Source organism: Macaca nemestrina, chromosome 8, assembly GCF_043159975.1.
Source record: "Macaca nemestrina isolate mMacNem1 chromosome 8, mMacNem.hap1, whole genome shotgun sequence".
Lineage (NCBI taxonomy): Eukaryota > Metazoa > Chordata > Mammalia > Primates > Cercopithecidae > Macaca > Macaca nemestrina.
In genome coordinates this window covers 256644-284291 of record NC_092132.1, presented here as the reverse complement: position 1 = coordinate 284291, position 27648 = coordinate 256644, and the positions used below count along the sequence as shown (strand labels likewise).

Sequence of the window (27648 nt, the reverse complement as noted above, 5' to 3'; positions counted from 1 at the left end):
GGTAGTTGATTGGCCAGGGCAGAGGGGATGACATCACCAGGATGTGGAAACTGCATTCTTTGGTGTGGGCAGCTCCTCGTGGGGTTCTTCAGACCAGCTCAGTCAGTAGTCGTATGGTATGCAGGACCTGAAGGCGTATCTCAAAGGGAAAACTTAGCATTTCATAATGTTCAAGTTGTCATCTATAGAGCAGTTGAAGGGAACTGTAATCTAGGGTCTACGTGACTCCAGGACACAGGCACACACGCCTACGTGGAAGCATGTCGGGGGAAGGCTGACCGAATGATGAACGCTGAATGTGCTGCAAGCTTCGTTTACTTTAATTTCTCCCCTCTTCTTCCCTGACTAATTTGATAAAGTTTATAGGGGCAGTTTCAAGCCCTTTTACAAATACCATTCGGAGTCCTATGCAGTAGCTAGGGCAATGAGTGCGTGGCAGGGGCCACACGGCCGCTGTGGGGAGAAAGGGATGAACCTTTTACGGTGGAAGTTTGGGGGTCAGTACTGAGACTGCCAATCCCAGCAGACAGAATGAGTGTCTTTTCCCTCCACCCTCCCCTCCTTCTTTTTCGTTTCTCTTCTCCTCTCTCCAATTTCTGTTTTGCGATCGTGAAGGCCCAGTTTTTGGTAAGTAATTATATTAAGTACTTATCTAAATAATTAAGGGTCTTTTGAGAAACATAATTAGTCTACTAAGATTTTTTTTTTTTTTTTTAAAGAAAAGCCAGGCGCTCACGCCTGTAATCCCAGCACTTTGGGAGGCCGAGGTGGGTGGATCACGCGGTCAGATCAAGACCATCCTGGCTAACACAGTGAAACCCCGTCTCTACTAAAAATGCAAAAAAGTAGCCAGGTGTGGTGGCGGGTGCCTGTAATCTCAACTTCTCGGGAGGCTGAGGCAGGAGAATGGCGTGAACCCGGGAGGCAGAGCTGGCGGTGAGCTGAGATTGTGCCATTGCACTCCAGCCTGGGCGACAGAGCGAGACTCCGTCTCAAAAAAAAAAAAGAAAAAAAAAAAGAGGGCTTTCCTATCATCTTCCACATGCCCCAGCGCCCATTGAACAGAGGCATCTCAGGCCCATGGAGTCAGTAAATATATGACCTAGGCTTTCTCCATCATATGGACTTGGTATTTGTTCCCTGAGAAACACATTTCTGACGACATTACCAAGGTCAAAAGAAAGAAACAAATTGTGGTTGACAGAAATTTCAAGACTCTTTCTCTTTGGAAACATGACGACGTAATGAAATTAAAATTCCCTAGGCTTCGGATGAAGTACCCCAAACATGTCAAGTCTGGCTGGACGCTGGGCAGCACCAGGGACCAGGAGGAGCTGGTCATTTACTTGTCCTAGGCAGCTCCTTCCTGTGACCCCTGCACAGTCCACTGCATCCATCAGTGTGGCCTACCCTGTGCCTCAGCTGCAGTGGGTCTCCTGGTGGCCGTCTCCCAATGGCACTGAGGTGAGGGGAAGGGCGGACTTGCAGGAACAAATGGAGTCAGAAGGGAGCAAACACAGTCAGGAATGCACAGTCTTCTCCACACAGCAGTGATCATATTCAGATGCAAGTCAGGTCATCCTCCTCTGCTCAGAACCCTCCAGGATCTCCCCTTCTCACACAGAGTAAAAGCCAAAGTCTTGGTCATGGCCACAGACCTTCATGACACACCCCAGCACCTCTCTCCCTTGCTCACTCTACTCCTAGCCATGCTGCCCTGCAACACTCCAGGTCTCAGGCCTGGTGTCCCATTAACTATTCTCTCTGCCTGATACATGAATATCCTTTTATTTTCATTTGACACTCTCTCATGTGCTTTGAGTCACTGCTCAAATGTCATCTCAGTGAGACCTTCCCCATTTAAAACCAAACCCACATGGGCCCCGATCCCTCCCTGTTTTCATGCTGCTTTCCAGCAATCATCACCCCACACAGACCTTGATCCCCCCAGCTTTTGTGCTGTTTTCCAGCAATCGTCACCATTAAGTCATTTCTCTTCCCACTGGCACGTAAACTCCACAAGGCAGGCACTTATGCCTCTCTTGTTCCTGTTGTATCCTTGCACCTTGGCACCTCATGCCTGGCAGATAGAAAGCATTCAACAAGTATTTACTGGAACAACGAGTAACCAAATCCAGGCTAGAAAGGGAGAAACATGAGGCCAGAGAGGAGCCTGACTGAGGAGGCACATGTCAGCAGATTGGCCAGCACGATGTTGGAAGACTGGGCAGGCGAGTTAGGAAGGTAACAGGGCCATGCTGCTGTTGAAATTCTGGGTGTTGCCTTGGGAAAAAGCGCTGTGGTGGAGGTGATGGTGAGACCTGGGGTCGGGGGAGTCTGCACAGTCAACACCCTGTGGGTGGGGTGCCGGCCTCTGGGGTGAGCACAGGCTGAAGCCTGTGGGACTGACCTTCCCATCCTCAAGTTGACACTTCCACACTTTCTTCGCTCTTCAAATTTCTCACAACCTCTCCCTCCGCATTTGCAATTGAGGTCTTTGCCTCCTGCATCCTTGAAACCATCCCACCAAACCTACAAACTGAGTACATTTGCCCCATTTTTCTCCTTTCTTCTTGGAAATGCAGGAGGTATCTGTCTATCCAAGACTAACCCCTTGACCTCTAGGGGATCTTTGTTCCTTCTCCCTCCCTCTCAGCTCCACCAGTCCCCGCCTTTGCTCTCCTTGACTGTGCAGACCTTCCAGTCACCCTCACACATCACCCAGCCTCTGTCCCTCTGTCACCCTCACATGCCACCCAGCCTCTGTCCCTGTCACACCGAGATGGGCCCTGGCAGGACCACCAGCCCTTTCCCTGAAGCCAAGTCTCAACTTCCTCCTCCTCAATGTCTGATGCGATGGCTCCTCCCCTGGTCAGCTCTGTCTCTTCCCTTCAGGTGCCTTTGTTGCTTCTCTTATCCACCAGAATGTTCAAAGCTGGGGAATCTTAGGCCTCTGTCCCAAGTCCTCTAATGATCTTCCCAGGGTAACTCATGCTTTCCCAAAGATGTGTATCTCATTTAAGAAAAATGCTAATGACTCCGAAATTCACATTTCCATCCCAAATCTGTCTTTAAGCTCCAGATTAATAGTGAACTGAGATCTCAACTTCTCTTGTATCTCACAGACACCTCAAGCTTAACATGCCCAAAAGAGAAATCTTGATTTCCACCCACTGGCACTGGCCTGCGGGCCGAGACCCACACCCTGCCGTCCTAGAGGTGACTGAACTGGGTTACCCGCCTGAGGCTGGCCCTGTCAGACTTTCTCCTACAGACCATGAACTGAGGACACAGCAACTTTCACAGACTGGTTCTGTCCCCAGACGTCTGAGGACAAGTGAACTGGAGAGCAGACTGTGGAGCAGCCATTTCCTTGCCACATTTCTTTAGAAAAAAGAATGAAATGGATGCGGAGGAACAAAGAGCTTGCAGCTGTTCCTGACGGCACTCACCTCCTGTTCCCCATGACAAGAAATGCCCTTCTAACTTATGCTAGTCCAGTGGATGTCTTTATTTGCTACCAAACAAACATGAAGACACCTGCTACTTACATGTGTCTTTTTCTGGGTGAACTGAGATAATGTGGACTAGTTCCCAAATGCTTCCTGTCTGGATTTTGACTGGGGATGCACTGAATTCGCAGAGCGATTTAGGAAAATTTTCATCTTCATGATATTGAGTCTATGGACAAACAAGATAGACTTCAGTATTTATTCATGTCGCTCTTTTCCTAATGTCCCTCTGAAGAATTTCATAGTTTAAAAAGGGAGCTCACTTACCTATAAAAAAAGAAAATCAACAAGGATGAGGGAAACCACTAATACGGAACACAACAGAAACAAATACAATGAATTGTTACATGTGAATAACATAGCCACCATGAAAGAGAAAAAAACCAAGACAAAACAAAGACTCAAGTATCTTTTTTATGAAGTATTTTGACTACAGAGCCTCAAATCAAAGTGCAAAAGCCAGTAGACAGATATTGGACCATCAACAGGTTGTTGTTACACAGTGGTTATGGATTAACAATTCAAAAATTACTTTTAGTATATTCCAAGATTGAGAAAATCTATTGTGTAAAAATACTGAGGATAATAGGGATCATATTTTTGTTTTAAAAATTTTTGTTTTAAAAAAAGTATGGAGAGAAGGCAGGCTAGACTGAACCCTGTGGTACTGGACTGGAATTCATGGCACTGGAATAAATTCATGGTTTTAAATACATTGATGGCTATTTAAATTGATACAAGATGGTGTGTTTACATAGAAACACATACATTTATTTCCTAGCTCTCTGCTGAGAAGCCCCAGAAGCAGTGACACCCTCATGACAGTGAGCACACCTAACACCCAGATCTTGTTTTCTAAAAACTATTCTCCACAGAAAGGTACCAGGCTCCTGGGAAAAGAACTTATTCCACAGCTGGTCCTTTACCGTGGGGAAGCCTGGCAGTCACAGTCTTAACCAAGTGATAAAGATCACATCACGTGAAAGGGACCACAAAACCGATCATGGACCTCCTGATATGACACACCAAGGACACATCTCTTCTGTGGTTCCTGGCAAAATCATCAGGAAACACTGGACAAACCCAAGGTAAAGAACAGTCTACAGAGTAACTGCCTCATGCTCTTCAAAGATGGCAACATTTATCTTTGAAAGACAAGAGACTGGCTGGGTGCGGTAGCTCATGCCTGTAGTCCCAGCAATTTGGGAGGCTGAGGCAGGAGGATCACTTAAGGTCAAGAGTTTGAGACCAGCCTGGACAACTTGGTAAAACCTCGTCTCTACTGAAAATCACAACAACAACAACAACAACAAAAAACAAAACAAAAAAAAAAATTAGCGGGTGCCTGTAGTCCCAGCTACTTGGGAGGCTGAGGCATGAGAATTGCTTGAACCCGAGAGGTGGAGGTTGCAGTGAGCCGAGATCATGCCACTGCACTCCCGCCTGGGCAACAGAGCAAGACTCTGTTTGAAAAAAAGAAAAAAGAGACTAAAGAAGTACTCCAGATGGAAGGACATGACAACTACGTATGGGTGATCTCAGACTGGCTCCTCAGCCAGGAATTTTTTTTTTTTTTTTTTAAATTTCTATAGGCTAGGTGCGGTGGCTCACGCCTATAATCCCAGCATTTTGGGAGACCAAGGCGGGTGGATCACCTGAGGTCGGGAGTTTGAGACCAGCCTGACCAACATGGAGAAACTCTGTCTCTACTAATAAAAATACAAATTAGCTGGACGAGGTGGTGCATGCCTGTAATCCCAGCCACTTGGGAGGCTGAGACAGGAGAATCACTTGAACTCAGGAGGTGAAGGTTGTAGTGAGCCAAGATTGCACCACTGCACTCCAGCCTGGGCAACCAGAGGAAAACTCTGTCTCAAAAATAAATAAATAAATAAATTCTACAAAGGGCATTACCAGGACAACTGGCAAAACATTAACAAGGTTTATAGATTAGAGCATGTCACCAACACTCACTTTCTGGCCAGGCACAATGGCTCACGTCTATAATCCTAGCACTTTGGCTGGATCACTTGAGGCCAGGAGTTCAAGACGAGCCTGGGCAACATAGGAAGACCCCATCTTTACAAAAACAAAAGTAACCTGCCGGGGGTGATGGCACACACCTGTGGTCCCAGCTATTTGGGAGGCCGAGGTGACAGGACTGCTTGAACCCAGGAGGTTGAGGTACAGTGTGCTGTGATTACACCACTGCACTCCAACCTGGGTGAGCAAGACCCGGCCTCAAAAAAACCCAATTCATTTTCCAACAAATATTATGGTCGTGAAAAAGAACATCCTTGTTCTTAGGAAGCACATGCTGATGTATTTAGGGGTAAGGTGCATCACATCTGCAACTTAGTCTCAGGACAAACGTGTATCTACAGTGAGGGAGAAGATGATGATGACACAGCAAATGTGGCAAAATGCTAACTGGGGAATTTGAGTGAAGATATTTGGGTGTTCTTTGTGGTACTCGTAATACTTTTGTGTGTGAAATTATTTCACAATTTGGCCGGGCGCGGTGGCTCACGCCTGTAATCCCAGCACTTTGGGAGGCCGAGGCGGGCGGATCACAAGGTCAGGAGATCGAGACCACGGTGAAACCCCGTCTCTACTAAAAATACAAAAAATTAGCCGGGCGCGGTTGTGGGCGCCTGTAGTCCCAGCTACTCGGGAGGCTGAGGCAGGAGAATGGCGTGAACCCGGGAGGCGGAGCTTGCAGTGAGCCGAGATTGCGCCACTGCACTCCAGCCTGGGCGACAGAGCGAGACTCTGTCTCAAAAAAAAAAAAAAAAAAAAAAAAAAAAAAAAAAAGAAATTATTTCACAATTTAAAAACTACAAAAATGTAGCTTATAGTGGACATATAAGGGCATTTATGACTATTCAAAATCTCCTAAAACCTCATGTTTTAGAAGCTCTCTGCAGCCTTTCCAACACAGAAGCCACCATCTACACTTCCTGGCCTCCCTTGCTGCTAGTGGAGAACAAGAATTGGTTTGGGTGGTCAGGTCTGTCCGCACAAGACTCTTAAAGCAGAGTTAAATAGGAAAACTAGACTTCCGCATGCTCACCTACGTCACAGCAGAGCTGTGGGGTTCCTAAGTAGTCAGCAGTTCCCTTGGCAGGGGAGTTCCATGGGATGGTTCTGGATTATTTCCTGGAAGCTTGGACTCCAGTCTATTTCTTCAGCTCTCTTAGTGCTTCTGTGAGATACTAATTTTCAGTTAATGTTAGTAATGCCTAGCAGAGATTGCCAAGGACTAGGTACAGGTTTAAAATACTTTACATGGCCAGGCGTGGTGGCTCACACCTGTAATCCCAGCACTTTGGGAGGCCGAGGCAGGTGGATCATGAGGTCAAGAGATCGAGACCAGCCTGGCCAACATGGTAAAATCCTGTCTCTACTAAAAATACAAAAATTAGCTGGGCGTGGTGGCGGATGCCTGTAGTCCCAGCTACTTGGGAGGCTGAGGCAGGAGAATCGCTTGAACCCGGGAGGTGGAGGTTGCAGTGAGCTGAGATCGCGCCATTGCACTCCAGCCTGGGTGACATAGCAAAACTCCATCTCAAAAAATAAAATAAAAATAATAAAATACTTTACACATACCATTTCAATCTTCATAAAACTCTTAACTGCAGTAAGAACTCAGGTCAACACTTAGGTCTTGCATCTCTCCAGAGGGCGTACAGTGTGTTGGGGAGTGGTAAGGAGAATGAAGGTTCTGGGGCTGCGGGAACTGTGCAGGAATCACCCATCTGCACACAGTCAGCCACTCCACAGTACAGACTAGTCCCTTGGTCACAAAACACATTTCAACTCCTCCAAGAACTCTTGAGTCCTGAGAGTCAACTGAGGTCACAGGGAGCATCCTAAGGCAGGATGTGCAAACTTTCCTATCAAGGACCAGAAAGAAATACTTTGGCTTTGTGCACCATATGGAATCTACCACAAGTGCTCGATTCTGTGGTGCAGAAGCTGCCACAGCTCTCTGTAAACAAATGGGCACAGCTGTGTTCCAACAAAACTTTTATCTACTAAAACAGATCAGGGCTAGGTTTTTCATGAAACTGTGTCCTGACACCCCCAGACCCACTGGCTAGCAGGGAGGGGCCGCTCAGCATCTGGGCTTTCTCCTTGTTCAGGGAACAGGAGCACAGCTCTGAGAACTAAGGATGGGGGTGAGTGAGCTGGGTCCTCAAGGCAGGGCACTTACTAGGTGGAAAAAACAGCTTGCAAGCTCTTGGGCATGAAAATGAGGTGCATGGAGAGAGCTTCCTCTGTGGCCCAGAAGTCAGAAGCTGGAACAGCCACATGGAACTGTGCAGCAGCCCAGAACAGGACATGGGGGCCTGAGTCACAGCAGACCAGTGAGAGGAGAAAGCTGACCTCAGATTGCAGATCTGTATAAAGAAAAGTGGGGTGGCGGGGGAGCCTTGGGTTCAAGTTTTGGAACGGAGGGACAAAGAAGGGCAGGGAATTGGTGATGAGTAGGTACCACTTCTGGGGAAGATGACAGAGCAATCAGACCTGAAAAACTTGACTTACTCAAAATATCAATTACAGCCAGTGACAAAGAATTCACCCCACACAATGAATTACCAATCAAAAAAACTACTATGGTTATCTCAAACCAAATGTCACTTTACTTTTTTGGTAACTTTTGATTACAATAATAAACTCTATTCATGAATATGTAGCCTCCATAATCTTCTCCCTTGTAACAAACGTGCAGTCTGTTCACAAGCTGTAAAAACAAACATCACAAGAGGCAAGAGCAGTGGCAGTGAGAAGGGAGCCCGTAAAGGATGTTTCAAAGGAGGGTCCCAGGCCATGTGGCCACTGGATGTGGGGCAGTGAGCTGAGTGCAGGCTTTCGGTCTGGGAAGTGGCAGAGGCTGAGACAATGGCCAAAGTGGAGTTGGAGAGGAGACTATGCTCAATTTCACTCCTGCCAGCCCAACAGGCTACTCCCTGGTGTGAATCAACTGGTGTTTGATCAACTTTGATCGCTGGCTGAAGGCTTTCCCACAAGCAGCGCAGTCGTAGGGCTTCACCCCAGTGTGGATCCTCTGGTGCTGGATGAGGACGGAACGCTGGCTGAAGGCTTTCCCACACTCACTGCATTTGTAGGGGCGCTCGCCAGTGTGGATTATCTGATGCTGAATGAGGTGTGAGCTCTGGCTGAAGCCCTTACCGCATTCAACGCAGGTGTAGGGTTTTTCCCCAGTATGAACTTTCTGGTGGTGAATGAGATTGGAGCTTCGGTTGAAGGCTTTGCCACACTGGCTACACTCATGGGGCTTCAGCCCATTATGAATCCTCTGATGCTGAATGAGGGTTGAGCTCTGGCTGAAGGTTTTTCCACATTCAGTACATTCATAGGGCTTCTCTCCAGTGTGGACTCGCTGGTGAAGGATGAGGTTGGAGCTGCGACCAAAGGTCTTCCCACACTCGTGGCACTCATAGGGCTTGTCACCTGTGTGCACGCCCTGGTGTTGAATGAGGGCTGAGCTGTGGCTGAAGGCCTTCCCACAGACACTGCATCTGTACGGCTTCTCTCCTGTGTGGATTATCTGGTGCTTCCGGAGCACTGAGCTGTAACTAAAGGCTTTTCCGCACACGGTACACACGTGAGGCTTTTCTCCAGTGTGAATTCTCCGGTGTTGAATAAGGCTGGAGCTCTGACTAAATGCTTTCCCACAGTCGCTGCACTTATAGGGTTTCTCTCCAGTGTGAACCCTGTGGTGTTTAATGAGGTTGGAGACCCGACTGAAGGGCTTGCCACAATCATTACACTCGTAAGGCTTCTCTCCAGTGTGGACCCTCTGGTGCTTCCTCAGGTGTGCACTCTGGCTGAAGGCTTTCCCGCACTCACCACACTCAAAAGGCTTCTCTCCTGTGTGAGTTCTGTGGTGTTTGATGAGGTTTGAACTTCGCCTGAAGGCCTTCCCACACTCACTGCACACGTACGGCTTCTCCCCAGAATGGATTCTTTGATGTTGGATGAGGTTTGAGCTCCGCCTGAAAGCCTTCCCACATTCATTGCATTCATAGGGCTTCTCACTCATGTGAGACTTTTGGTGCTTTTTAAGGCTTGAGTTCTGGCTGAAGGCTTTTCCACATTCGTTACACATATAAGGCCTCTCACTGCTGTGGTGACTCTGATGCCTAGAAAAGTCTGAGCACCCTCGGAGGGCTTTCCCACATTCGCTGCACTGGCAGGCTTTCTCACTCATATGAGATCGATGACAGCTTTTAAGAACTGAGTTCTGGCTGAAGGTTTTTCCACAACCATTGCACATAAAGGAAGCCTCTCCAATGTGGAATATTTGATGCTGAATAAGGTCAGGATTTCCTTGGAAGGTTTTCCCACATTCATTACATATGAGTGGACTTTCAGCTGTGGGAACCCCCTCGTGACCAGTTAGGTCCACGCAGTGCTGGAAACTTTGGCCATCCATGTCATACGGATGTGGCCTCTCTTCTGTAGGGATTTCCTGACATGACATCAGGTTTGGGCTCAGACTGAAGCAACTGTCAAAACCATTACAGGCCAGATCTTTCTCCTCTAAGGCGCCCCTAAGGAGCCCCAGGGCCGTTGGTGTGAAGTCCCCCTCCTGGGAGAGGGACTGTGGCAGCCTCCTGCCTTCAGAGACTCCCCAGTCTCTTTCTGATGCATCATCACACAGATCTCCAAGCTCGGGCACCTGGGAAACATCACCAGCACAGTTTTCTGATATTTCTGTCTGTGATTCCATATCTTCATGAACGTCTTCCTTGTGAAGAAACTCCTTGTCTTCAGTCCTGGTGTTGCAATCTGAAACAATAAATAGAATATCACTTGGAAGGCAGTGCTGCAACAGAAGCAGGAATGCAGACAGCCAGAGTTGCACCCACTAACTGTGGAGGAGGCAAGGGGAGCAGGGGACCCTCCAGGGTGGCAGTCCAGATCAGAGGGCATCAGGGAGGAGTGGGAGGAGTGCTGGATGACAAGGCTGCATGGGGCTGCAGATGACCTGCCCTCCCCGCGACTCCACATCTCAGCAAACGTTACTGCAGTCTGCCTTCTGGCTCAGGCCAAAATCCTGGGTGCCCCTTGACTCCCCTCTTCTTCGACACCCACACCAAACCACTGGCAAGTCCCGTCGGCTCTACCTTGGAATGCAGCCCAAATCCAGGTGCTTCTCACCTCTCCCACCTGTACCAGAAAAACACCTCACACCACTCCTCACACTGTTACATATTTTACCCTTTTTTCTCTCCACACTGCCAGGTGTGAGCCTTACCAGCCTATCTCTAGTTCTCTCAGTGCACACTAATGGCACTGAGCTTGGTCTTAGGAGACACTAGAGTAGAGAGAGACCCCGTTGCACACAGAGAAGAAACCCAGCTGGCTCTCAGAGCCTGGCAAGTCGAGTCGCATGGAGGCATCATTCAACCACTCCGGTGTGGCAGGGACCTGTGTGGAACGTCAGATTCCATCCTGTTCAACAGAGGACCCTTTAGAGACTGCTGTGTCCTGTCAAAGCCACCTGCACATCTGAAAACCTGCAATTCTGACTGGTGTTTGCTGGATGACTTCTGGCCCAGTAACAATGTGCATCATCGTTCTGCAGACAGAAATGCACACACAGCTCTGTGTCTGCCAGAAAAGGCTTCAGCATCTCCCTCTCCCCTCTTCATACCTGCAGAACAAAGAAACCTTCATGTCCCTGTGTCCCTTACTCAAATGAAGACGTCGAGAGTCTCTCATTCAAACTGACATCCCAGGCCACACTGCCACCTGGATGCTGAGTGGCTTCCCCGGCCCCCAACCTCCCTTCCTGCCCACAGCCTGGTGGCATCAGACCTAGCACCATCATGCACTCAAACCTCCTCTCAGTGCCTCCTGGGCCTGTGTGGCCCAGGCCCTCCTAGACCCCACCTCTACCTCTGCTCCTGCTATTCTCTTAGCAGGGCAGATGTGTCCACCTTTGGGTCTGCTCTGCCCAGAGCACTCTCCACATGGCCCTCGTGCTACCCGCTTCCCTTGCACAGGCCTCGCTAGAGAGCCCTTCCCTGATCATAAATGCCACCACCCCACCTACTTTCCTCGCCCCCACCCTGGCTGTCACCCACAGCCTGGATCACTCCCTGATACAGGACTGCATCCCACAAAGTGGAGGACCTCTGGTCTAGCTGTAGTCCATAGTGCTGAAGGATGCCCCTCCCTGTCTGGGACTTTCAGAATTTGCCATAACAGCCTCCAGTCTGGAATTGTCTGTTCCCAAGGAGCTGTGGTGTCAATGCAGACCCAATCTGGCCCAGCCCTCACCATGACCCTCCTGGGACTTGCCCCTCTGCCCACTGCACCCACGTGTCTCCTGGTGACACTTCATGTTGGGTCACCTGACACCTGAGGTGCAGACACATCATGCTGTGCCGCTTTCAGCCAGAACACGCGCTTGCAGCTCCCTGCTTCCTGGAGACTGGGATCAGGCCTCTCCTCTCCTACAGAGCTGCCCTACGTGCCAGCACACAGATGTGGGTGCCTTTACCACCCTGCTGTCCCTTGGCAGGCCTGCTGTTATACACTCCACATGGGCTGCAGGGGCTTCCCCATATCCCCCACGAGCTTCAGTTCTCCCTGTCAGAAGCCCCAGCCGTGGCTCCAGGGGGTGTCTGGGAAACGTGGCATCTACACGCTGCTGGGCTCCCAGGAACAATGAGGAATGGGGGCTGCTGGGACAGGTGAGGTCTGGACAGAACTCTTCAGCCCTGACAGGGATGTCCTGGGACTCGCTGTCCAGCTATCCTCCGCTCCTGCCAAGACCCTGACTTGGGAGACCCTTGCCCTCTTCTGGCTGTGTGGAGAAGTGACCCAAGGAAGAACGAAGAAGGCTGTGGCAACAACACAGACAGGAGTCAGGAAGGTATTTCTGTGAAGGGTCGGAGAGGAGCTGTGTCAGGTGTTAACGGCTCTGTGATCTCTGTCATATGGTCTTTCTTGTTCCTGAGGTTAAAAAACACCTCAAAACCATTTTTAGCTTGCAGGACATAAAAACCAGCCCACTAGCTGGATTTGGTGACCTCTGGCTGAGATGAGATGTCACTGGTGTGGAACAGGAGATGGTGACTATGAGGAACAGGTTGTCTAGCCTGAGCCACTGTTTACATAGATCAAAGTCTTTTATTGAGACAGGAACTAAAGGTGAATTCTGTAGGTGAGAATGGTGAGAGATCACTTTTTGGACTGACTAAATTCAATGTAATTCTTCTCTGTAATATAGAAACTGTGGGGAAAATGAGTTCCTCTACAGAAAAGAAATATAAAATAAAAAAATTTCATTTTCCTTTTAGAATTTTTTTTTTTTTTTTTTTTTTTTGGTGAGACAGAGTTTGGCTCTTATAGCCCAGGCAGAAGTGCAATGGCACCATCTCAGCTCATTGCAACCTCCGCCTCCTGGGTTCAAGTGATTCTCCTGCCTCAGCCTCCCACGTAGCTGGAATTACAGGGATACACCACCACGCCTGGCTAAATTTGTTTGTATTTTTAGCACACATGGGGTTTCCGCACGTTGGTCAGGCTGGTCTTGAACTCCCGACCTCAGGTGATCTGCCTGCCTCAGCGTCCCAAAGTGCTGGGATTACAGGCGTGAGCTATCGTGCCTGGCCAAAGAAAATCTTTTTAAAAAGTCAGTAAACTTTGGGCTTAAAGGTGAAGAAAAAGATTTGAAAGCAAATACAGTTGCTTGCACTGTACTCTTGACACCCAACTGGAGAAAAGGACAAGAGCTCTGAGCCCTTCCAGAACAAAACACACCTTTTGTGAAGAGAAAACATCTTTATGATTAAAGGCTTTTACGATGAGTGGGATAATTACTCGAGTCGTAAACCACGTCTGTGTGGGCGCCGTGCGTGGCTGTGATAAACCACGTCTGTGTGGGTGCCATGTGTGGCTGTGATGAACCATGCCTGTGTGGGCGCCGTGGGTGGCTGTGATAAACCACGTCTGTGTGGGTGCCATGTGTGGCTGTGATAAACCACGCCTGTGTGGGTGCTGTGTGTGGCTGCTGTGCATGGCTGGGATAAACCACGCCTGCAGGGGCGCCGTGCGTGGCTGTGACAAACCACGCCTGCGTGGGCGCCGTGGGTGGCTGTGACAATCCACGCCTGCGTGGGCGCCGTGGGTGGCTGTGACAATCCACGCCTGCGTGGGCGCCGTGCGTGGCTGTGATAAACCACGCCTGCGTGGGCGCCGTGCGTGGCTGTGATAAACCACGCCTGCGTGGGCGCCGTGCGTGGCTGTGATAAACCACGCCTGCGTGGGCGCCGTGCGTGGCTGTGATAAACCACGCCTGCGTGGGCGCCGTGCGTGGCTGGGATAAACCACGCCTGCGTGGGTGCCGTGCGTGGCTGGGATAAACCACGCCTGCGTGGGTGCCGTGCGTGGCTGGGATAAACCACGCCTGCGTGGGCGCCATGTGTGGCTGTGACAATCCACGCCTGCATGGGCGCCGTGGGTGGCTGTGACAATCCACGCCTGCGTGGGTGCCGTGCGTGGCTGTGATAAACCACGCCTGCGTGGGCGCCATGTGTGGCTGTGATGCGCCAGTGGCTGCACCGCATCCTCCCTCAGTGCCTCGGCTGGGCTGTATGTTGAACAATCCCCAGAGGCACCTCACACACAGATGGGGGGCTCCTTACTTCTTCACCTCCTACAGCAAGTTGTTTTCATTTGATTTAAAAATTTACTGAGGTGAAATTAACGTAGCATAAAATCATTCTAAAACGAACAATTCAGTGGCATCTAGTACACCTACAATGTTATGCAACCACTACCTCTATTTTCAAAACATTCCCATCACTCCAAAGTAAAACCTGTTACCCATTAAGCAGTTTATCCCCATCTTCCTCTCCCTCCAGCCCCTGGCAACCACCAATCTGTATTGTCTCTACGAATTTACCTATTCTGGATATTTCATACAAATGGAATTACATAGTATGTGACCTTTTGCGTCTGGCTTCTTTCACTTCGCAGGTTTTAGAGGTTCATCTGCGTGTAGCATGTACAGTACTTTCTTTTCGTGGCTAAATTATACTCATTTGCATGTAGACACCACAATTAATCATTCATCCAATGACAGACATTTGGGCTGTTTCTGCCTTTCAGCTATCATGAATACTACTGCAGTGAACATAATATACATGTACTTGTTTGAGTACATGTCTTCAATTATTTTGAGTATGTATCTAGTAGTAGTACCATGTTCAAACTTTTGAGGAACCACCAAATTATTTTTCAGAGTAGTTATGCCATTTTACATTTCGGCCAGCAATGTATGAGAATACCAATTTCTCCACATTCTGTTGAATATCCTTTATCTTTTAGTTTTTTAATTACACACATCCTAGTGAATGTAAAATAGTAATCTCATTATGGTTTTGATCTGCATTTCTCTAATGACTAACGATATTAAGCACCTTTTCTTTTGCTTATTAGCCATTCACATAGTTCTTTGGAGAAATGTCTATTCAAGTTCTTTGCCTTTTATTTATTTATTTATTTATTTATGAGATGGAGTCTTGCTCTGTCACCCAGGCTGGAGTGCAGTGGCATGATCTCGGCTCACTGCAACCTCCGCCTCCCGAATAGCTGGGATTACGTGTGCATGCCACCACTCCCGGCTAAGTTCTGTATTTTTAGTAGAGACAGTGTTTCACCATGTTGGTCCGGATGGCCTTGAACTCCTGACCTCAAGTGATCCACCCGACTCGGCCTCCTGAAGTGCTGGGATTACAGGTGAGCGCCACCATTCCCAGGCCGTTTTTAAATTGGGTTGTGTTTTGTTGTTGATTTGTAAGACTTCTTTATATATTTTACATACTACACCCTTATCAAAAATATGATTTGCAGATTTCCTCCCATTCTGCAGGATGCTTTTTTCACTTTCTTTCCTTTTTTTTTTTTTTGAGACAGAGTCTTGCTCTGTCACCCAGGCTGGAGTACACTGGTGCGATCTTGGCTCACTGCAACCTCTGCCTCCTGGGTTTAAGTGAGAGCCTCCAGAGTAGCTGGAACTACAGGCGTGTGCCACCATGCCCAGCTAATTTTCATATTTTTAGTAGAGATGGGGTTTCACCATATTGGCCAGGCTGGTCTCAAACTCCTGACATCAGGTATCTGCCTGCCTTGGCCTCCCAAAATGCTGGGATTACAGGCGTGAGCCACCACACCTGGCTTCCTTTTGCTTTCTTGATGTTTTGATACTCAAGTTTTAAATTTTGATGAAGTCCAATTTATTTATTTTTTTCTTTTGTTGCTCATGCTTTGGTGCCATATCTAGGAATCCACTGCCAAATCCAAGATTGGGAAGATTTACCCCTACACTTTCTTCTAAGAATTTTAGAGTTGTTAGCTCTTACATTTAGGTTGTTGTTCTATTTGGAGTTAATTTTTGTATATGGCATAAGGTGGGGGTTAAACTTCACTCCTTTTTTGAGACAGAGTCTTGCTTTGCTGTTCAAGCTGGAGTGCAGTGGTGATCACAGCTGACTGTAGCCTTGAGCTGTTGTGCTTAAGAGATCCTCCTGCCTCAGCACCCCTGGAGTACGCACCACCACACCTGGCTAATTTTTTTGTATTTTTTTGTAGAGAGAGTCTTGCTATGTTGCCCAGGCTGGTCTCAAACTCCTGGTCTCAAGAGATCCTCTCACCTTGGACTCCCAAATTGCTGGGATTACAGGCATAAGCCACCACATCTGGCTCCAACTTCATTCTTTTACATTTGGATATCTACTTGTCCCAGCACCATTTGCAGAAGGGCTATCTTTTCTCATTAATTGAAAGGTCTTGGTACCCTTGTTGAAAATCCACCTGCCACATATGTATGGGTTTATTTCTGGACTCAATTCGATTCCACTAGTTTGTATGTCTATCTTTGTGCCAGTACCACATTGTTTTGATTACTGCAGCTTTGTAGCAAGTTTTGAAAGTGAAAAGTCTAAGTCCTCTTTGTTATTTTTCAGGATTGTTTTGGCTACCCAGGGCTCTTTGTAACTTCATATGAATTTGAGGATCGTCTTTTCTGTTTCTGCAAAAAAAAGCCATTGCAATTTTGATAGGAATTGCATTGAATCTGTAGAACACTCTAGGTAGTTTTGACAATATTGTCTTCCAATTCATGAACACAAGATGCCTTCCATTTATTTGTGATTTCTTTAATTCCTTTCCATAACGTTTTGCAGTTTTCAGTGAACAAGTCTTAACTCTCCTTGGTCAAATTTAGTACTAGGCTTTAATTTTCCTATTTATGCTATTGTATATGGAATTGCTTTCTTAATTTCCTTTTCACACTGTTCATGGCTGGTATACAGAAACAACTGATTTTGTGTGTTGATCAGTTGCTGCAACTTTGCTGAATTCGTTATAGCTCTAGTAGCTCTTTTGTGGATTCTTTGGGATTTCATATATATGGAGTCACATGGAAAAAGAATTTTACTTCATTTCCCAACTGGATGCGTTTTATTTCTTTTTCTTGACTAATTGCTCTGGTTAGAACTTGCAGTACAAGGCTACATAGTGGCATGTGTGTCTTGTTCCCGGCCTTAGGGGAAAAGTTTTGTTCTTCACTACTGTGTATGATGTCAGCTTGAGGGTTTTCACAAATGCCCTTTATCATGTTCAGGTGGTCCCCTTCTATTACAAGTTTTATGAATGCTTTTTTTTTTTTTAAATTATGAAAGCGTTAGATTTTGTCAAATGTTTTGTTTGCATAAATTGAGATGATCAGTTTTTCTCCTTCATTCTATTAACGTGATGAATTACAACACTAGGTTTTCTTATGTCGAACCACCCTCATCCTGGGTTAAATCCCACTTGGTCACGAGGCATAATATCCTTAATATGCTATTGGATTCAGTTTTCTGTTTATTTGTTGGGAGTTTTACATCTCTAGCCATAAAGGATATTGGTTTGTAATTTTCTTATCTTCAAGCCATATCTTCATCTGGCTTTGGAATCAGTGTAATGTTGACCTTATAGAATTAGGAAGTGTTTTCTCCTCCTTTGGAAGACTTTGTGAGGGTCTGGTATTAATTCATTAAATTCACCTTTAAATCCATTGTGGGCCAGGTGCGGTGGCTCACGTCTGTAATCCTAGCACTCTGGGAGGCCGAGGTGGGTGGACCGCCTGAGCTCAGGAGTTTGAGACCAGCCTGGGGAACACGGTCTCTACCAAAAATACAAAAAATTAGCTGGGCATGGTGGTGCATGCCTGTAATCCCAGCTACTCAGGAGGTTGAGACAGGAGAATCACTTGAACCCGGGAGGCAGAGGCTGCAGTGAACTGAGATCGTGCCACTGCATCCCAGCCTGAGGAACAGAGTGAGACTCCGTCTCAAAAAAAAAAAAAAAAAAAAAGGCATTGTGATCCTGGACTTTATTTTATTGGGAGTTTTTATTCTGTCTAGATGTTCTATCCATTTTTCAAAGTGGAGTACTGAAGTCTCTATTACTATAGAGCTATTTCTCCCTTCCAACCTGTCTGTCTGTTTCAGACAGTTTGGCGCTCTTTTTTGATGTCCATCTGCTTATAATTGCCGTATCTTCTTGATGACTCTACTCTTTTACAAATATACACTCTTTCTTTGTTGTCTATTTTATCTAATATTAGTATAGTCACCCCAGCTCTCTTTTGGTTATTCTCTGCATGGAATATTTTTTCCACTTTTCACTTTAAACTTATTATGTCTTTGAATCTAAAGCCTCTTGTGGCATATAGTTGGACCGTACTTTCTTACACATTCTGTCAATATTTGCCTTTTGACTGGAGACTTCACATGTAATTACTCAAAAGGAAGGACTTCTGCCATTTTATGTTTTTGATAAATCTTTTCCCTTTTTGTTCCTCAATTCCTCTACTGCTGTATTCCTACGTATTACCTTTTTTGGACTGTACCATTTTAATTCTTGCCTTACTTCTTGTGTCCATTTTTTTTTTTGAGACAGTCTCGCTGTCACCCAGGCTGGAGTGCAGTGGCACGGTCTCGGCTTACTGCAACCTCCGCCTCCTGGGTTCAAGGGATTCTCCTGCCTCAGCCTCCTAAGTAGCTGGGACTACAGGTGGGTGCCATTGCACCCAGCTAATTTTTTGTATTTTTAGTAGAGGTGGGGTTTTACTGTGTTAGCTAGGATGGTCTTGATCTCCTGAACTCATGATCTGCCCACCTTGGCCTCCCAAAGTTCTGGGATTACAGGCGTGAGCCACTGTACCTGGTCTCTTGTGTCCATTTTTAAGATTTTTTTTTTTTTTTTGAGACAGTGTCTCACTCTGTCGCCCAGGCTGGAGTGCAGTGGTGCAATCTCGGCTCACTGCAAGCTCCGCCTCCCGGGTTCATGCCATTCTCCTGCCTCAGCCTCTCGAGTAGCTGGGACTACAGGCACCCGCCACTATGCCCAGCTAACTTTTTTGTATTTTTAGTAGAGATGGGTTTTCACTGTGTTAGCCAGGATGGTCTTGATCTCCTGACCTCGTGATCTACCTGCCTCGGCCTCCCAAAGTGCTGAGATTACAGGCATGAGCCACCATGCCCGGCCCATTTTAAAGATTTTTTTTGAGGTGGAGTTTTGCTCTGTCACCCAGGCTGGAGTGCAGTGGCACAATCTCATGCCTCTGCCTGGGTTCAACCTCTGCCTCCTGGGTTCCAGTGATTCTCCTGCCTAGTCTCCTGAGTAGCTGGAATTACAGGTGTCCACCACCATGCCTGGCTAATTTTTGTATTTTTAGTAGAGACGGGGTTTTGCCATGTTGGCCAGGCTGGTCTTGAACTCCTGACCTCAGGTGATCCGTCTGCCTTGGCCTCCCAAAGTGCTGGGACTACAGGTGTGAGCCACTGTGTCAAGCCCATTTTTAAGATATTTTCTTAGTGATTACCATGATGATTGCACTGAACGTTCTAACATCCTAAAACAATTTAGACCAGTTAAGCCTCAGTAACATACAAAATCTCTGCTTCTCTACAAATGTTACCCCCACTTATGCTGTCATCACAGATTACATCTTTATATATAGTGGGGTAAAAAACATAGACTTATGATGCTGACCTTTTATGCATTTGTCCTTTAGATCACTTAGGAAATATGTATTGGCAAAAACTACAATTAATTTTGCACCAACCTAATACAAAATGTACTTAGAAACCAAAATACAAGGATACTAACTTTTATACTTACCCATGTAGTTACCTTTACTGGAGGTCTTTATTTTTGCATGGCTTTGAGTCCCTGTCTAGTGTTCTTTCATTTCAACCTTTAGGACTCCCTTTAAAAGCATTTCTTGTAGGGCAGCCTATTTGTAACAAGCTTCCTCAGCTTTTATCTATCTGGATATGTTTTAATTTCTCCTTCACTTTGAAGAATTTTGCCAGATAACAGAATTCTTAGTTAACAGGGTTTTTCCCCCCTCTTAGCAGTTTAAGCCATCCCAGTGCCTTCTGACCTCTGGGTTCTGATAAAAAACTGGCTAGAAATCTTACCCAGAATCCCTTGTTCAGGATAGGTCTCCTCGCTTGCTGTTTTCAAGATTCCTTGTATTTCAACAATTTGATTAGAAAGAGACCTGGTGCGGATCTCTTTAAATCTACTCAGTTTGTTGAACTTCTTGCATGTGTAGACATGCCTTTCATCACATTTGGGATACTCTGTCATTATTTCTTCAAATATTTTTTCCATCCCCTTCTCCATTCTTTTCATTCTTGAACATCCCTACTATATATGTTGGTCTACTTGATGGTGTCCCATGGTCCATTAAGTTCACTTTTCTTTTTTCTTTTTTTTGACACGGAGTCTCACTCTGTCACCCAGGCTGGGGTACAATGGCACGATTTCGGCTCAATGCAATCTCCGCCTCCCGGGTTCAAGTGATTCTCCCGCCTCAGCCTCCAGAGTAGCTGGGACTACAGGCGCGTGCACCACGCCCGGCTGATTTTTGTATTTTTAGTAGAGACGGGGTTTCCCCATGTTGGCCAAGATGCTCTCGATCTCCTGACTTCAAGTGATCTGCTTGCCTTGGCCTCCCAAAGTGCTAGGATTACACGCGTGAGCCACCGTGCCCAGCCATGAAGTTCACTTTTCTTAGATCTTTTTTTTCTCCTCAGACTGATTTCAATTGTTCTGTCTTCAAGTTTGCCAATTTTTCTGCCTGCTCAAATCTACTACTGAAACCCTCTAGCAAAATTTCCACTTCATTTTTTAGTTCCAGACTTTTTATGTTTCTTTTACAATTGCATTTCTTATTGATATATTCATTTTGTTCACATATCATTTTCCTGGTTCTTTTTTCTTGAGACGGAGTCTCGCTCTGTCCCCCAGGATGGAGTGCAGTGGCGCAATCTTGGCTTACTGCAATCTCCACCTCCCGGGTTCACACCATTGTCCTGCCTCAGGCTCCAGAGTAGTTGGGACTACAGGTGCCTGCCACCACACCCAACTAATTTTTTGTATTTTTAGTAAAGACGGGGTTTCACCATGTTGGCCAGGATGGTCTCGATCTCCTGACCTCATGATCTCCCGCCTCGGCCTCCCAAAGTGCTGGGATTACAGGCGTGAGCCACTGTGTTCAGCCTAGTTCTCTATGGTTTCTTTTACCTCTCTGAGCATATTTGAAGCAGTTGATTTAAAGTTTTTGTCTAGTTAAGTACAATGTCTGTGCTTTCTCTAGGACACTTTGTGGCAGCTTACTTTTTTCCTTTGAATGGGACATATTTTCTTGCTTTGTTATATGCTTCATGATTTTTGCTTTGTTAAAAACTGCACAACTGAATATGAAAATGTGGTATCCCTCCCCTAGGCTTTGCTGTTTTTGATTGTTGAAGACTAGAGTCACATGCTCATTTAGTGACTTTTCCAAACTATTTTTGCAAAGACTATTCTTTGTCGAGCACAGTCACTCAAGTCTTTTTCTTTAGCTTGTGTTCAACTAGTGTTTTGACAGAGATTTCTTTGAATATCAAGAGAAAAATAAAAACAAAACACTTCTCCCAGTCTTTGTGTCGGGGTACTTTTTAAAAACTGTTTACAACTCTGAGTTGACTGCCTTCACTGAGCCTAGAGATTAGCCAGAGTTCTCGAGAAAGCTTATGGTCTTAAGGTCTTTTCTGAACACACATCCAGTCCTGGGCATGCATGTGACTTCCTGGATTCCCCAAAATATATGGGTGCTTTTTAAAAAAAATTTATTATTTTTTTTCTGAGACAGAGCCTCACTCCAGTTGCCCAGGCTAGAGTGCAGTGGCATGATCTCAGATCACTGCAACCCCCGCCTACCACGTTTAAGCAATTCTTGTGCTTCAGCCTCCCAAGTAGCTGGGGTTACAGGTATGTGCCACCACACCTGGCTAATTTTTGTACTTTTAGTAGAGACAGGGTTTTGCCATGTTGGCCAGGCTGGTCTTGAACTCCTGGCCTCAAGCAATCCTCCCACCTCGGCCTCCCAAATTGCTGGGATTACAGGCGCGAGTCATCACACCCGGCCTTTCTCAATTTTTAGTAGAGACAGGGTCCTGCCATGCTATACTGGCTGGTCCTCAACTCCTGGCCTCATACGATCCTCCTACCTTGGCCTCTCAAAGTGCTCAGATCGTAGGTATGAGCCACCACACCCACTCCAAGGCTGCTTTTGAATGCCTTTATCTCCCCACAAGAAACTCCTCAGCTTTTCTTCCTAGGCTTTAGATGGCCAACTAAATGGGTAACCACAGTACAAAGGCCTGGACCAGAGGAGAGTCCTGAGGGGATGGGGTTGCCACTAGCCTGGCTGTTGAACTGGGAAGGGGTCAGGACTACAGGGCAAATCAAAGGACCCTGGCAGCCATCATGTCATACTTCTTTGTGTCAAGTGGGGAAATCACAGTTCTGCTCAAGGTGCCAGGGGCCAGGCCAGGTCAACTTCCTTGCTGACATCCAGCCTTGGCTCCTTGAGTCAGAGTACCCCCCTCACCCTCCCCACCTGTGATGACACAGATGACACAAATGCCTCCTAGGGGTAAGCACACGGTTCCATGAACATCACTTCCTCAGAATAAGGGCACCAGGGGGAACTGTTCTTAAAGTACCTGGCTGCTGATAGTGAGGGCAGATGGCTTCCAGCTCAGTATCACTACAGCAGGGGGGACCACAGGCTGCAGATCCAGGGTGGGTCACAGCAGGAGCATCATTCACAGGGGCCTGGGCTGCAGGGGTCCAAGGGGATGGTCCTGGAGCTGAGAGCTCCATCTCTGCCTCCTCACGGCGAGTTCTGAGGCTGGGCATGACTAGGACCTGAAGACCAGCAAGAAAACAGGTGAGTATACAGACAGGCTAGCTCTAGGGATTCATCCTCCCATCAGGCCGGGGTCTCTTCCTCCACCCCTGCAGCCCAAGACCTGAAGAGGGTCTGGTGCTGCCTGGTCTCAGGGGCTAATGCTATGTTCCCTGATCCTGGACCCAAAAAGAGGGAGTCAGCCACGGAGACACAGACTCACAAGCCAGGGCCACAGCTACAAAGGGGCAAGATTCTGACCCTACGGCAAAGTTGGGTAACGGTGCCCAGGCCTACCATGATAGGAGGGCAGCCCCCATAGGGCCTGTATCCTGCTGTGGGCCTGGGTCCTGCTGTGGGCCTGTGTCTTGCTGTGGGGCCTGTATCCTGCTGTGGGCCTGTGTCCTGCTCTGGGCCTGGGTCCTGCTGTGGGCCACACCCTGCAGTAGGCCTATATCCTGCTGTGGGCCTGTGTCCTGTTGGGCCTGTGTCCTGCTGTGGGCCTGTGTCCCGCAGTGGGCCTGTACTCTGCTGTGGGGCTGTGTCCTGTTGGGCCTGTGTCCTGCTGTGGGCCTGTGTCCCGCAGTGGGCCTCTACTCTGCTGTGGGGCTGTGTCCTGCTGTGGGCCTGTGTCCTGCTGTGGGCCTGTGTCCTGCTGTGGGCCTGTGTCCTTCTGTGGCCACTCTTATCACTCCTTGTTGCTGGCATTCAAAATGCTCTGAAGCTGGGCATGCTAGACCCACCTAGAGTGGGAGAACAGCAGCTCCAAAGGTTGAGCAGCCAGGGGCAGCCTGTGCTGCAGCCCCACATGTCACCATTATGTGTCAACGCCTGCCAACCCTAGTGGTCAATTCTGTCTTTGAGTTGCAACATCCTGGAAGCCTCCTCACCAGGTGTTCCCATCTTTACTTGCCTGGGACGTTCTCCCACTGCACCACCTACTACCTTCTAGTCTCTCATTCCCCATTTCATGTTGGCACCCCAGTGTGCACTTCTGCACTGACACCAACTTCCTTGGTGATTACATCCAGTCTTGAGGCATCAACATCCTTGTTAAGACTCACAAACTTGGGCTAATCTCCAGTCCTAACTATGAAGACAGGACACTCCCATGTGGAGGCATGACGGGGCTCCTCACATGGACCAGGTTACTGAATCTCCCTACCCCCTCGCCATACCCTACCCGGGTGCCCACTGGGAGCACTGACATACCTCAGCCCTTCACTCACAAGTACTGACACTGACTCCTCTGTTCTTCATGAGCACCAGCTGAGAGTGAGGGTGTGATCAAGGGGATCTGCAAAGGAGATCTTAAGAAAGGAGGCAGAAGGATGGTGCAGGGAGTCAAGGTGATGGTAGGTGTCACCCATAAGCTATGTGGGAAAGAAAGAAGGGCTGGGTGATGCTCCTGGACTCAGATCACCATCAAGGAGGAATGCACAACTAGTGGTCTGGGTGAAAAGGTCAGAGGACAAGTGTAGGGAAAAACTTGAGGGAGAAGGCAAGGAGATACGAACAGAGCTCACAGGGATGGTCACTACGGACAGATGGTAAGGGAGCTTGGCTGCCAGATGAAGGTGAAGCACTGGCCACATTTCCATGACGGGAGAGACAAAACTAACACAAAGATTAACTTGGCAGGGTGTTCAGAAGAATGGTGGGAGATGAGATTCAAAGCAGTTACAGCACCAGAAACAGAGGAGACATAGGCGATGGGGTTGACAAGGCCCTCAGTGACTGCATCTGCCTGCCCTTACAGTGCTGATGCCCAGTTTCCTCGAGGGAAACCTCTCCCAATCCAAGGGGAGATGTAATAATCTGCAATATTTATTTAGTTCATTTTATTTAAAAATATTTTAAAGTCTCATTTTTTTCTGAATAGGGGCATAGTCACCTCAAAATTTAAAAGGTAAAAAGAATTTATAGTGAAAAATCCCCCAAAGATCCACTCAGTTTCCCTTGTTTCTAGTGTACCGTTCCAGATTAATCTAGGTTTACACAGCAAATATATACACATACGTTTGCCTTTAAATGATAAACTACACCCAACTATGCTATGGCTTCACACCTTATTTTTCTCACTTCATTATGCGTGGAATCTTGCTTACCAGGACACAGAATAAACGCCCCCCTCTCCCCCAGGTCCATATCCTAATCCCTGGAACTTGTGCTTATGTTACACTACATACCAAAAGGGACTTTGCAGAGGGAATTAAGGTTATGGACGTGAATTACCCTGGTGGACCCAATCTAATCAAATGAGCCCTTAAAAGCCTGAGAAGGATCTGAGGGCCACGTGGAAGGACCTCGGAGAGCTAAGGGCCACTCAGGCCAGCAGCCAGCACTTCTGAGGACCAACCCCAACAAACACAGATTCGGCCAACAGCCTGAACAAGCTTGGAAGCGGAGTCTCCTGGCTAAAGGCTAAGACCGCCCGAGCAGTCAGACAACTGGAAGAGCCAGCCGCCACCCTCCCACAGCAAGCAGCCACAGGATGGGCCCTGGCCGATCCCTCAGCACCTTGCCCCTTGGGGGAGAACGGGCCCAAACTCTCCACCCTTCCCAGAGTATCTCCTCCACACGCAGAGCGACTCCACTACTGACTGGGCCTCCCAGGCAGGACATCTGAGGCCGAAACCCCGTTTCTCCCCCAGCTCTGCTCTGTGCATCTCCGACTTCGCATCGAACACCAGGAACCGCGAGCCCACCACGTCTCCCACGCGCAGGGAACCACCGCATCGCACGGCTGCCCCGTCGCTCCGCCCGAGCTCGAACGGCGGCATCGATACGCAAGAACGCCGCCAGCCTGCGGGCAGAGTCCTAGCTCGGCCCCCCGCCGCGACCTCACCGCGGGCTCTCCCCGGAGACCCCCCTCCCGGAGGCCGCCCCCAGAGGCTCCGACCTCCAGCCCAGGCCAAGCGGCCCCCGCCCCGCCCCCCCGGCGCTCCCACAACCCCCCGCGCGGCTCCGCCCCCGCCCGGGGTCCCCGTCTCGCCGCCCGTCCCGTCTGAGCCCTGAGAGGCCCCTGGGCCCCCCCAACCACGGGGGCATCAGGGACAACCGGTGCGGGGTCCGAGGCGTGGAGCTTCACGGAACTAACTCACCTCAACAGGTCGCGCTTGGAAGGCAGGCACCACGGCGGCACGAACGCCTCTCAGTAAGCGCCGGCTGACCCCCGGAAGTCCCGCCCTTATTTCCGGCCCGCCGCTCGGTCTGTCTGGGACAGCGTGGCCACTCTAGACGTTGGGAGGCCGGAGCGACTCTGTGGTTCAGCCCCATTCCTGGTCCCGCTAACCCTGAGCCAGGGACCCTTCTGTTCCCCTTTTTTTCAGAGTGCACCCGTGCACTGGACAAGGCGGCAATTGAAGAAAAGGGGACACTATTAGAAATGCAGAGATAATGAGATATACTGTTTAGTGGGAGATTTTAGTACACAGGCCCCCAGAATCGGAACAGATTGTAGTTTGAGAAAAACCTAAGGATACATTTTTTGGAAGAAATGAATCATTCAATCAGTAAGTGATCAGAAAGATAAATGGAAGAATTCAAATTACTTCAGTAGATAATGTTTTCGTGAGATTGTGCGTGGATCATTTATAATACGGAAATGAATTGTACACTTGGACATAAAGAATACAAATAAGGCTGGGTGTGGTGGCCCACGCCTGTAATTTCAGCACTTGGGAGGCCAAGGCAGGCAGATGGCTTGAGGCCAGGAGTTTGAGACCAGCCTGGGCAATATAGGGAGACTCCATCTCAACAAAAAATACAAAAGTTAGCCAGGTGTGATGGTGTGCGCCTGTAGTCCCAGCTACTCAGGAGGCTGAGGTGGGCGGATTGCTTGAGCCGGGGAATGTGCGGCTGCAGTGAGCAGGGATCACACCATTGCACTGGTGAGAGAGTGAGACCCTGTCTCAAGAAAAAAAAAAAAAAAAAGAAACAACAACCAAAAAACCCCACAAATATTTTAACGTTCATTTTGCAGGCAAATTAAACTATTAAAATCAGGAATACATAATAAAAAATACACGACAAACTCTATTGGAATTTAAGAAACACTGTGTAGATAACCTTTTTTTTTTTTTAAAGTTCAGGCGGAAGTGCTCTCAGTTGGAGATGAGGAATTTATTGGAAGCTAGATAAAGGTCATTCTCGCTATGCTTTAGCAAAGAGATTGGTGGCATTTTGGCCCTGCCCTAAAGATCTGTGGAACTTTGAGCTTGAGAGAGATGATTTAGGGCATCTGGCAGAAGAAATTTCTAAGCAGCAAAGCATTCAAGATTTGACATACCTTTTTCTGAAAGTGTACAGTCATATGCATTCACAAAGAGATGGCCTGAAATGGGAACTTACGTTTATTTTTATTTCCATAGGTTTTTACATTTTTTATTTCCATAGGTGGTGGTGGTTGGTTACATGAGTAAGTTCTTCAGTGGTGATTTGTGAGTGATGATTTGGTGCACCCATCACCTGGGCAGTATACATTGAACCCAATTTGTAGTCTTTTGTCCCTCACGCCCTTCCCACCCTTTCCCCCGCGAGTCCCCAAAGTCCACTGTATCCTTCTTATGCCTTTGCATCCTCATAGCTTAGCTACCTCTCATGAGTGAGGACATACGATGTTAGGTTTTCCATTCTTGAGTTACTTCACTTAGAATAATAGTCTCCAATCCTATCCAGGTTGCTGTGAATGCCATTAATTCACTCCTTTTTATGACTGAGTAGTATTCTATGATATATATGATATATTCCATCATACATCCAACATCCATATATCATATATATGATGGAATACTACTCTCTCTTTCTCTCTCTCTCTCTATATATATATATGCCACAATTTGTTTATCCACTCGT

At 47.8% G+C, this 27648-nt stretch overlaps 1 protein-coding gene across 9 annotated transcripts; it reads right to left on the bottom strand.

Annotated features, from left to right (window-relative positions):
- Nucleotides 1-8110: 8110 nt before the first annotated feature.
- Nucleotides 8111-25979, bottom strand: LOC105464247 (zinc finger protein 16). 9 transcript variants are annotated; one of them, XM_024787502.2, is made up of 4 exons: nucleotides 25396-25413; nucleotides 23089-24164; nucleotides 22607-22811; nucleotides 8275-10331 (listed from the first exon to the last, which is right to left on the bottom strand). In XM_024787502.2, exons 2-4 carry the CDS (start codon nucleotides 23497-23499, stop codon nucleotides 8479-8481), a joined length of 2469 nt encoding a protein of 822 aa, XP_024643270.2. In that variant the 5' UTR covers nucleotides 23500-24164; nucleotides 25396-25413; the 3' UTR covers nucleotides 8275-8478. The 9 variants fall into 9 exon arrangements, with proteins under 9 accessions (XP_011710276.2, XP_011710274.2, XP_011710275.2 ...); XM_011711974.2 differs by lacking the exons at nucleotides 23089-24164; nucleotides 25396-25413 and adding an exon at nucleotides 25896-25979 and having other exon boundaries at nucleotides 8111-10331; XM_011711972.3 differs by having other exon boundaries at nucleotides 8111-10331; nucleotides 24004-25434.
- Between the last annotated feature and the right edge of the window lie 1669 nt (nucleotides 25980-27648).